This window comes from Myripristis murdjan, chromosome 5 (genome assembly GCF_902150065.1).
Source record: "Myripristis murdjan chromosome 5, fMyrMur1.1, whole genome shotgun sequence".
NCBI lineage: Eukaryota > Metazoa > Chordata > Actinopteri > Holocentriformes > Holocentridae > Myripristis > Myripristis murdjan.
The window spans coordinates 32,009,059-32,021,177 of record NC_043984.1 but is presented as its reverse complement, the minus strand read 5'-3'; the positions used below and the strand labels follow the sequence as shown (position 1 = coordinate 32,021,177).

Sequence of the window (12,119 nt, the reverse complement as noted above, 5' to 3'; positions counted from 1 at the left end):
TTCTCTCTTGTTTGAACACTCTCAAAGTTCAAACCTTCTTAGAAAAATAAGTCCAGTATTATAGAAAGAACACATTCTGTACTGTACAGGAGACACGGCACGGAGGAGATTGATCGACAATGGTCTACAGTCCCTTAGCCAATCAGGACGCAGAACACAATGTGCTGTAAAAAAAAAAAAAAAAAAGAAAAAAAAAAGCATGCAAACTTGCACTAAAAAAAATCCGCGAAACTGCGAGGCTGTGAAAGGTGAATCGCGTTATAGCGAGGGACAACTGTATATAGATAAAACCTTATTCATCCCCGAAGGGAAATTCAAATATCCAGTAGCTCATCAAAACATAAAAACACATAAAAGCACACTTCCCCTCAGACAGCAGTGCACATTGGTACTGAAATAGACACGGGGGGTAAAATAAGTTAAAATAAGTGCAAAATAGCAAAATATAAAATTCACATTAAAATTGCCCACTCTGTTGTTCAGTCCAGTTGTGGCAGAGGTGATATGTATGATGGGTGTGTGTGATAGCGGTGCAACGTGACGTCTTCTCCCTAAGCGTCAACACACTCCCAGTGTCTATTTTTGATGCGTCGTATCGCCTGGAGGCTATTCCAGAAACCAGGATTAGAGCGTAATCCAGATAACTGTGAAAAATTATACTATATCCAAGTGATAGTTATTTGAATCTGTGAGAAAAAGGTTGAATGTTAGGTTCAGGATTATGGTCCAGTCACCCCTGATGACATTGCTCATGATGGACAAAATTTTGGAAGATATTCAGTGATATTTTTTAATCTGGCTACTAATCCTGCTTCGTAGAATAGGTGTGATGCATTTGCAGGGGCGCCGTATATGGGGGAAAAGTTAGGACAATTCCAAGGGCCCTTGCCTGAAAGGGGCCCCAAAAAAATAGGTAATAACTAATATAAAATTATTAAACCATCATCGAGTAATATATATATATTTTTTTTTTTCATGGGGCCCAAAATTCCTGGCGGCGCCCCGTTGCCTTTGAAAACAGAAGAAAAAGCAAAGAAAAGAGCGCCACCTGCAGGAACTCCACTCCATCCAGAGAAAATTCAGGCCCCGCCCACACCGTTTGATTGACAGGCGGTGTCTGGGAAGTGCGGTGCAGAAACACCACAGGAATAAGTGCTTAGTGACAAAGATGGAGCCAAAAATAAAAAAAAATTAAAAAAAACAGCATGTGACAGATTACCGCTTCAGCTGTAGCTATTAATGTTTTATTTGTTTGGACACACATCTACAGCCATCATGGTTAAATTTGTAATTCTCTTGTGGCATTAAAGGCACGCTGTGAGAGCCTAATTGCAAACAGAGCGTCATGTAATAAACACAACATGCTAAAAAAATCGAGGGGGAAGCATACAGGATGGCGTATTTGTTTCGGGAACAGCCTGGGATTAAAGCGAACAGGATTTTTTTTTTTGTGTCGTTTGTCTCGTGATCGTATGTGTTTCCAATCATCGTGTGATCTTGTGGTGTTCAATTTGCTAATACAGCAGGGAGGGGTGCTTGCTCGCACTTGATCTGCTCCCGTGGCTGAAACGCAGACGGTTTATCTTCACAGAGGGAGGAAGTGCGACAAGCGATAACAATCACAGAGGGGAAGTTTAAGATGATGTACAGTGAGAGGTTTGGGTTTGGAAAATGCAGCCGCTCGCAAGTTCTCTTACGCAAAAAGCACCTCTGGCACGAATTAGCGGACGTCGCTCGCAGCTCGTAACGTGCCCGCGCTCGAGCACGGATCAAGGAGAAGATCCCCCCTCGCTCGGCTTGCTCACATTTAAATGTGTTCATCAATCACGCGTCCTCGTTTGGGAGGGACGCCAGCCAAATATTTTGGCAACGACCGTGTCCATTCACAAAGCGAACGTGCGCACACACACTCCTACTTTCTCTTCCCCGGGCTGACTCTGTAATGAGGATGAGGATTGTTTTCGCATTACATCGCCATGTGAATTCTGTTAGCTGCAGAAATACAATCAGTGTTAGGAGTTTTCCCACGGAAACTCGAAAAAAAAAAATCTGCATTCAGAGTTGCTGCTGCATGATTCAGCGCTTTTCGCTCAACAGAACCTCCCTTCACTGACATGGAGATGCAGCTTTTTTTTTCTCCTTGCTTCCCAAATTCCCAAATGGGGTGGGGGGTGGGGGGGGATGTTTAACATTCACCACCCTGAGGTCTATTCCTGGTCTCAGAGTTGTGTCCTCTGGCTTGAATTATGCTTTCATAAGCCTCGCGATCCTCTGTTGTATTTTCCCAACAAATGAAACTCAATCTCGTTAACAGCCCGGCCGCGCGGCAGACTTCGCTCCTTTCCCGGCATCTGCACAGCGTCGGTGACAGATTATCAATGTTGCTTCCTCCGCGTTCACCAAAACTTTAGGGCCCCGGCCCCTAATTGAAATCATCTGGCGACGGTCGTCTTACCTAGCGAGGGGTCACTGCGTCCAGCCCCTTCAGAGGAAAAGGGGGGGGAAGGGAGGAGGAAAGAAAGGGAATGAAAGAAAGGACTCTCAACCCGGCTCGTTCCTCCTCTTTTTGCCCAATAGAAACATGAATTTATTACCGTGTTCGGATGTGTGGCGGCCAGCGGGCGGGGGGGTCGAGGTCGGGGCTTGTGCCGAGAGGATTTACCGCCACACTTACAGAGTGTTTGCGCACAGGGGTGTCACTTTGAATAAGCAGAATAAGGTGGGGGTTGGTTTCCTGAGACAAATCACGGTGATTTGATTTGGGTCGTTTCCCAGGTCGGCCGTGGACAGACAGACAGACATGTAGCAGGAAGTAGCCCCCGAGGGATTATCTCAAACTGAGATGCATTGTTTGAAAACACTTTCCTCCCCGCCTCTCACTGCCTTTTTACGTTTTTGCTTTTCGGGGCGTTTAGGTGACCGCCTTGTTGCCAACAACAAGGAGGTAATGGCAGCTGTGGTTAAGGAGGTGCCCTGTCCTCACCAGAGAGGAAGTGACGCGCCAAATTTGACTTATTTTACGATCCGTTTTGTGTTTTTAGAGTGTTTTTTTTTTTTTTTTCCAGCTTGTGCACGTGGAAACGAATGAAAAAGTCAAACTGGGCCCATAAGAAGCCAGTCCAGTCATCATTTTATTCTCTCACATGCTGCTGCTTCAACAAAAAAAGGCCAATATTTTATTCATCCATTCATTTTTTTTTTCTTTTTTTGATTTTCTAATGCCCATTCTGATTCATTGGCGGCTGGAGCCTACATCCCAGCATGCACTGGGTGGAAACCAGTGATACACCGCACATCCTCTCCACCCTTTCCTTTGCCTGCAACAGAAAAATTTCCCCTGTTTCCATATTCGGTTTTAAATTGTAAAATCAAACTGGACACACCGAGCGTTTTGGGTGCCTGAGTGATGGTTCAGTGAAACGTGGGCACAGAGTTTATCTTAGACACACACACACACACACACACACACATACACACATTTTCTGTCTGCAGTGGGATAACAATTTTAGATTAATGTAGGAGAAACAGTCGTAAACATTGCTAGACTTCATTCGGCCCCTACAAAGATGCTATCAGATTGCTCACTTCCCTTCTGTAATGTAATACTCCTAATGAAATAGCAATAGTAATATTTATAACTGGGTCAGATGTGTTGCTAAAAGTTTGATCAACAAATTACAAATCAAGTTGTTGTGGTTTTCCGTCTCGCAGCGACAGAACGGAGGTTTACCACGGCGATGAAAACTCCCTGACCCTGACCTTCAACGCCAGGAACGAGGGAGAGGGCGGGGCGTACGAGGCCGAGCTGTACGTGGTGCTTCCACCGGAGGCCGACTACAGCGGGATAGCACGCAGCAATGTGGTGAGCCGGTTTTCCCTTAAATTTCCCCTTAAGTATCTTCAAAGCTAGGAAAATACCCTTTTTTGTTCCCCATGTTGTAGAACAATACCACATCCATATCTGCTGGCTCACTGAGGCGACATCACACTTACATAGAGTGAATTATCCAAAGCCAAGATGCCAGTTTACCGTCAGATCAAATAGAAAATATCTACATGTGTTGAGCATCTTTTTATTCTCATTTCCCTGTGACTCAGCTGGACGCATTTGTGATCTCTGGAAACCATGGTGTCTCCGCTAGAATTTCAAATAAACTTTTGTGGGTTTGAACAAAGCTCGGCTGTGCGGCATGCATTTGCAATGACGAACCCACCGATGAGATCGGCGCAGTTGAAAAGGTTATGGGTGATAAGTGCGATGTCGAAATCGTCACATACAGAACCGAAAGGCCCTCGGGTTCGGGAGGCCAGATGTCCTGATTCATCTGGGACAGTCCCATCGGCCAAATCGTGCGAATATGACCTGGTTTTAAAGTATTTAATAAACGATTTATGACAGCGCAAGTCGATTCACGTACTTAAAAGGGCGGCAGGACTTGTGCAATCGCCGCCGCAGAACCACCGTCATTTGCTCGCTTGCCAAGCCGTTCTGCTTTTTTCCATCATGAACAACAGGACGGATTAAGGGAGGTTTCCACACTTGAATCATTTCTTATCAACAAAATGAATCTAGTTCAGACCTGCACTGATTCAACATTTCAGCGTGATTTACGAAAGCGATGCAGGTAACGACAGGCTGGTGTTGTTCCTATCGGAGAGGCGGAGACATCACGGCGTTTCTTTGATGTTGTCTTGTGTCCTTCTCAGAGCCTGACTCAGCTGACGTGCAGCTACGAGACCCAAAACCAGACCCGCTATCTCGTGTGTGATCTGGGAAACCCCATGAAGTCTGGGACCAGTGTAAGAGCCAACGAGGCCCACATGTTGCTGGTTTTTCTGTGTGTCTCCAATTAGCCCAGTCAAGTCAAGTTAAACTTTTCCTGTGGAACACAATTCATACACAAGGAAACCCAGTGTGTTTTCACATGAGCAATGAAAGCAAAACGTGTAAAAGTAGCTCAAATCTGTCATATTACTAAAAAATACATATCACAGACAATGTACAGTAGGTCATTTATACATTTATGTGTGTACTTTCAATTTATAGTGGGTGAAGTTTCTTTTTTTTTCTTTTTATGGCACCGTAACTAACCACAAAAAAAGTCTGTTAGCTTCTAATCAAACCCAGTGGGATCCATAGAGCCTAGCACAAGACATTTTAAGATACCAAGACATCTCTTTTTATAGGTTTTATATGATTCAGTGTCTATGCTCCTGTGGTTAATTGCATGTTTTTTTCTGTGGGCCACTTCATAGTTATGGGCTGGCCTTCGGTTCACCGTGCCCAGACTGAAGGACTCCCACGATGCTGTGCAGTTTGAACTCCAAATACGCAGGTAGGTCCCTCAAAATAGGCTCCTGATTACGAACTGAGCCCACACGTCCTTAAAAAGCCTGAAATCATCTCATTTTACAGCCCTAAATATTATTGTTATGGATGTCATAATCACAGAGTTGGGCGTTTTTTTCTGACAGATAATGCTGGTTCATGTTTTTATATTAAGTTTCACCAAAGTAAGACAAGAAAATTCAATAAGTTCAGAATGCATTTTACCCACTTTTTCCTCTCCCTTTTCTTATGCTGCACATAAAATGTTGAGTTAGAATTTGTCTGGTTGTGAAAGCTTTGCTTCGTTGATCCCCGAGGGGAAACCGGATCAGTTGCAGTTGCTCAAATTCTCAAGAGATGAATATATTACAAGTGAAATTACTGGAAAAAAGAAGAAGAAATAAGAAATATAAAAATATGTTCATTACCAATTTGTAAGTAAAGTATATGCATTATGTATAATCATGTGCATTAATCCTACTTGTGCATTAATCCAAGTTGCAAAAAAGTAAGTGCATCATGTCTAAATATGTAAATTAATCCAAAAAAAAAAAAATGCTACAACAATAAATTCACAAATAAGAAACTGAGCAAATGCAAACTCTATACCTATGTACACCATATATGCAGAGTTGTATTGGATTGTTGAATTACTGTATAGTCCTACAACAACAGGTATAAATTATTAGAGTTATATTGTTAAATAAACTGGCATTGACAAAATTTTAAGTCTTTGATTTTGTTTTCTAAAATGTGCAGATATCCTTTTGTGGCATCCATCATTATCCATTGAGGAACTGTTTCACGGCTGTCTTGTAATGTAGATTCATTTCTAAAATATCGTTTGCCGTCTCTCCTGCTGTGTCTCCTGCAGTAAAAATGAGAATAACTCGCAGAGTGAAGTGGAGCTGTACGACCTGGAGGTGGCCGTGGTGGCTGATGTTATTCTGCAGGGGTGAGGCCTCGTCACGACCCGCCGGCACCGTCGTCATCATCATCATCATCATCATTATGTAGCAGAGCTAATCACATATAATCCAACTGTGTTTGTGTCTGTCGCAGCGTTTCTCGGCCGGACAAGGTCGTGTTTCCTCCTCCCGGCTGGAAAGTGAGCCCGAGCCCGCGAGAGGAGCAGGACGTCGGCCCTGAGCTGCAGCAGGTCTATGAGGTGCAGTGTTTTTTTTTATTATTATTATTTTTTTAATTTATTCATTCTTTAAAGCCTCTCTAGCCTCAACACACTCTAAGATGAACTGTTTTTATGTCACACTGGACCTTTATAGTTCTTCCACCCTTAAATAAAAAGTCATAAAACTCCATTATACCCTTAAGAAAAGCCTTAAAGCTGCACTGTGCAACACTACCGAGGGTTAAGGGAGAACGATTGGACTCACTCAGCTGATAGAAAACCTGGACGCCATTTATCAGTGAGGCCGATGATGAGAAACATGTAGACTCAACTAAACTGTGTGAATTAGTCCATTTTTTTTCACGTTCTCACTTAAATCAAACCCCCTATTTTTATAGTGGACCTTTAACTTTATAACTTGATGTCACACACCTCTCATCTTTTAAGTTTAATCTCAGCCTAAAAATGTTGCTCTGCAAGTAAAAAGGTGATTTAACTGAGGGAAAGGCTCTCCCTAATGTTTTGTACACTCAGGTTTCCTCAAAATACAAGTCAGTGCCATTCATCTTTTTCATGCCTCGTGCTTTTCTTGCACCTATCTTTTCCTTTTTTTGGACTTTTGGTGTCCCAAAGTCAAAGTGTCAGATGGTGGAAACACAGAGTTTACATTTATGACATTTTATTCTCATTGCAGCTGCAAAGTGATCTCCAATATGCATAACCTCTTACATCATGTATACAAAATGATCTGTGGCCAGTGCAGTTTTCCTTCTAAACACACTTAGTTTTATTCCGATTTCTCGCCAAAACATATTGTGTGTGTCCCGGAGGCCCGGTAAACACGCTGAATGGTTTCCTGATTTTGAAAGTTTTATTGTTTACATTGCTGTGCTGGAAGAACCCGGCATGTAAACAAAACGAGGAGCCAGCGCACTGAAGCACCACCAGCGGTCACAAACAACACGGGGTGTCTTCAAATCCTAAACAAGATTTGGTCCTAATTACTCATATTTTGGATGAAGATGTGTGTGTTGTTGGCTTCTTCACTTGCAGCTGCAGAAAGGCTTCCCATGTCCTTGCTCTTCATGCAGGTCTAATGTATTTATTTAGGTTACCACATCATTTTAACCTCAATTAATTACAATCACAGTCATTTTGAGATATTAGTGTGATCACTGGGTGGGAATATGTGCGATTGCTTTATGGCACAACGCAGGAGGAGCTGACGTTCTACTTATAAACTTTATTTACGTGCTTTAATCACTGTTTAGAGTCTCAAAGCGCTCTAAAAGGCCACAGTTTATAGAAAAAAATTAAAAATAGAACGGCACCCTCTGACCTGAACCCTCATGACGGTCAAGAAAAAAGCTCCCGAAAAACCCCAAAAGCCAAAAAGGGGGGGTAAAAATAAAATTGATGAAGTTTCGGGAAGGATCACAGAGAGAGGGGAATCCCACCCAGGCCGGTGGGTGCTGAGCGGGCGCCCATCAGCCTGCAAATAAAATCAAAGCGAATCCAATCAAAAACAGATTATGGCGGATTACTACAAGTAGAAAAACACGAAACATCAAAATGAGCAGATAACAGTGTGAATTAAGGAAAAAACAAAAAAAAACAACAGCACATACGTAGCTAAATCTTTCGGAGTTTCTTGCAGATGGTGGATGAAGAAAAGGAAAAAAAATCATTTGCAACATGTTTGAAAATACTAAGAGGGGTTCAAGTCCTTTGCACAGCGTCTAAAGTCAAAGTTTCTGTCTCTCTGCCCCTCAGTTGGTGAATAACGGCCCCAGCAGGGTCAGCCAGGCAGTTTTGGCGGTGAAGTGTCCCCTCAGGGCCCACGGCCACGAGCTGCTCTACCCTGTGGAGGTGATCACTCAGGGGCCGCTCCGCTGCTCCTCCAACCACACCTTCAATGCACTGAAGCTCAAGGTGAACACACACACACACACACACACAGAGACTCAGACTCAGACAATAGGCAGGTTGGCATGGTGAGGCCATTACTCCTGGTCTATTTCTGGCCCTGGACATTTGATTGTGTTTGCTAATGAGCCTCTTAATGTCTTTGTGCGTGCAGCTCCTGCCTCCAGCGACGGAGAGGCCGCCCTCGCCGACGTCCAGCTCTGAGCACCACATCCAGAGGAGGGAGCTGCTCCACGACCCGCTGGCTGAACAAGGCAACCTGGTGAGACGGCAGGGACAGACTGGGCGTGGAGGCGCGGGGCATTTCTCAGGGTGTCTGTCCACGTTTTGAGCATATTTTAAAGGAATACTCCAAAGTTTTAGGCACTTTTTCCAACTTACCCAGACTGAGACCAGCTGTTCGATACTATTTTCAGCTCTGGATGTCCAAAAATAAACCTTACAGCAACTCTGAAGTTTATTACTTCACTTTGACAGACGCTGGCTAACAACTTCCATAGACTTCAAGTCTTTATGCTAAGCTAACACAAAATGCTACCCGTAGGAACCGAACCCCTGGACGTACAGAGGTGAAGATGGTGTCCAACATCTGGTCTCAGTCTGGGATTTCACCCAAAACTTCGGATTATTCCTTTAACCACATTTTCAGAGAATTCCAAAAGATTTGCGAAAGAAAATGCAACTCAGCTATGTTATGATAATTATTTTGAAAAGCAGAACTTGTTCACTGTTACATAACAATACTTGGGCAACAGATGGAGAGATTTGTTGACCTCCTTGCTTTGGGAAATAAGAGCCCTCACTCAGTTGTTCATGGCTTTATTGATAAAAGTCTCCATCTTAACAATGAATTTAGTTTAATATCAAGTCTTTTTTTTAAAAAAAATCTGTGTGTTTCCAGTGCTGTTCTTCTTGACACCCGTGGGCTGATGTGCCTCATTCTGCCTTTGCTCAATATATTTATCCTTGTTCCCAGAAAAAATCCTGAAACAAGTGAAACTGCATTAGAAACCAGTGGTTTTTCTCTCACCCCACTGGCAGATTTATTCACTTATCCACTTATTCAAGATTTTAACACTGAAGGTGAGACTGCGTTCCATTTCCATTCAAGTTTTCTTGTGCACAAATTCAACATTTGTATAAAACCAGGTGGACTGAATATGCTGTGAATATGGGAAAATACCAGTTTTGCCAAAGCACAGCTAAGTTTGATGGGAGTCCTCCAATATGCACAGACACAGTTTATTCACAGGTACACACACAGACACACGATCATGTTAGTGCATTCCCTCATTAAACCCAGATTCTGATGTGAACCCAAACATAATCCTAATCCTAATTCTAAGCGTAAACCTAAATTTAAATCCTAATCCTGAGCTTGCCCCTTGTAGAAGTGAGGATTGGCAGATTGTTCTCGCTTTGGCTGCGTTTTCCTATCCTGGTCGACTTTTGTTCCCGTAAGAATAGCAGCACAGGGACACACACACACACACACACACACACACAAACACACACACACGCCAGCAGCCACTTCTCCTCTGCACAGTTCACTCCATCTGTGTTTGTTTTTCTCCCTCTCTTCTTCTGCTTTCCTTCGTCATTGCTTGTTTGAGCGCTCAGCATGTGGAGGGAATCATGGTGGTGACACCAGTCTGCACAGCCGTCCACAACAGAGGCCGCTCAATAAAGTCGACGGCACTCGGCTCTGCTGCTCGGGTCCCGATGGGAATCTTACGCGAGTGTATTTTCATTAGGGCCTCGCTTTGCCATGACTCTGCTGAAGCGCGCTGCATTTTTCCTCTCTCCTCTCCTTTTATCTCGTCTTGCTAAGCTGACTAACGACATTCATTTAGTCCTTTCAAACCGAATCAGCCCCGTCAGATCGTAGGAGGAGGAGGAGGCAGCTAGGGTGCCGTCCTCCCCGCTCGAGCAAGATTTAAATTATGATGAGATTATTTTCTCAGCAAAGGAAACGGGGCTACATATCATGGGCTCTGGACAGCGTCCCGCGCTGCTCGCTCTAATTGTGTCTGAGCTGAAGTTAATTAGGCTTGTGATTTCCCGGGTAGTTTATGTGAGGCTTACGTCAGCGGCGCTGTAATGTTCGACCGCTCCTCTCTTTATTCAAATTTGCCCTCTTTAATTTATTTAATCCGCATAAATGTTACTCCTTAATTGGTTTTCCAAGGATTTATGCTCTACTTGAATGCATACTCAATGGTCACTAATATAAATTAACTGATAAGATATGCATTTTTGACATTACACAGAATAGGATGATGTACTGTTTCTGGAGACACATCCACCATAGTGTGAGAATTTCTTTTTTTTTTTCTTTTTTTTTTTTTTTTAAGTAAGTTACAGTCATTGTGGTGTTTCTGCACTGCACTTCCCAGAGATCAGCTGTCAATCAAACAGTGTGGACAGGACTTGAATTTTGTCCCGATGGAGTCTGAGTTTCCGTAGGTGGCGCTCTTTTCTTTGTCTGTTCGGCTGTCACTGCTCATGCTGACTGCCCAGTTCTTCTTCTTCTGTTTATTTCTACCAAACGGGAAAAATAAAACACATCACTTCCTGTGCAACGGTGTAAAGAGCCACCGGACGTCGAGGATTTGAAACAGCCTTCATGAACTGTGTTACATCACAAGGCGCTCGGTGAAATGGACATTTATTTATGTGAATATGTCACAGATTATTACTTTAAAAAGGCTGCAAATCACTTAAGTGCGTGGGCGGCAAAATGATGGCACTCTCACAAGCTGGATCTTCTGTTTCTCAGAGATATTTCATGATTTTCTTTTTTTTTTCTTGCAAAATGGATACATATTGCCTCCACAGTGAGCAGCCAGCAGACTGTCTGTCTCGCCTCCTTTGAAATAATGGGAGTGTGTGGAGTGTCTGATCCCTGCAGGGTCAAAATATCAACATCAGTGTTGGGGAAGGTTACACAGATTACTAGTTACCTTGTGAGAAATGTAATCAGTAATGTGACTATTTGAGTAACTTTATCAAAGTAATCTAACTATTACTTTTTGATTACTTTTATATCAAATGTTTAAACGTAGACAGTAAAGCTGAAAAGTCCTAAAACACAAGTTGAAACCAGACAGATCTCAACACTGACGGTCAAACCTTTATCACAAGTTCTTCCATAAAACTTGAATTAAGATCAGAATGGTTTGATTTTTTAAACAAATCACACGTTTGTAGATCACAAATAACTTGTCTTGAGGTGGCCGGCTGGTCTCAGGCCTGACAGAGCGTCTGCTTCCACAGACAGGCTTTGATTTGATTGGCAGATGAGAGGCGGTGCAAATTCAAACAAGAGGACCAATCAAACGCTCCAAATTTGAGCGCATATTGCCAGATGAGTGGAGCCTGTCTGGACGCAGAGATGATGCTCCTACCCTTGATGGCTCAAATATTTCCCGTATGTGACTCCCCAGCACTGATCAGCATGTAATGATTAGTGAAAGTGAAATGTGACTTGGCTCAGTGTGTGACTGTGCCCCCGTCCGTCCCCAGTCCTGTGCGACAGTGGAGTGCTGGCAGCTGCAGTGTAGCGTGGGACTTCTGGAGAGAGGAGCCAGTGTCATCCTGACCGTTCGCTCCAGGCTCTGGGCGGAAACCTTCATCGAGGTGAGACGACAGGCTGCTACGCCATCAGCACACCATCAGCTCACTGGGTTCAGACAATCTGTGTTCACATACTGCCCCCTAGTGGATACACCAGGT

General features: G+C 43.5%; 1 protein-coding gene across 1 annotated transcript in view; it reads left to right on the top strand.

Annotated features, from left to right (window-relative positions):
• LOC115359731 (integrin alpha-5-like) overlaps window positions 1–12,119 on the top strand; it is a 50,881-nt gene that overhangs the window by 35,702 nt on the left and 3,060 nt on the right. Inside the window, exons 20-27 of the mRNA XM_030052342.1 lie at window positions 3,712–3,862; window positions 4,708–4,800; window positions 5,257–5,336; window positions 6,204–6,284; window positions 6,392–6,497; window positions 8,232–8,390; window positions 8,539–8,646; window positions 11,910–12,023. Of these exons, the coding sequence (XP_029908202.1) occupies window positions 3,712–3,862; window positions 4,708–4,800; window positions 5,257–5,336; window positions 6,204–6,284; window positions 6,392–6,497; window positions 8,232–8,390; window positions 8,539–8,646; window positions 11,910–12,023 (892 nt within the window). The remainder of the gene's footprint in view (window positions 1–3,711; window positions 3,863–4,707; window positions 4,801–5,256; window positions 5,337–6,203; window positions 6,285–6,391; window positions 6,498–8,231; window positions 8,391–8,538; window positions 8,647–11,909; window positions 12,024–12,119) is intronic.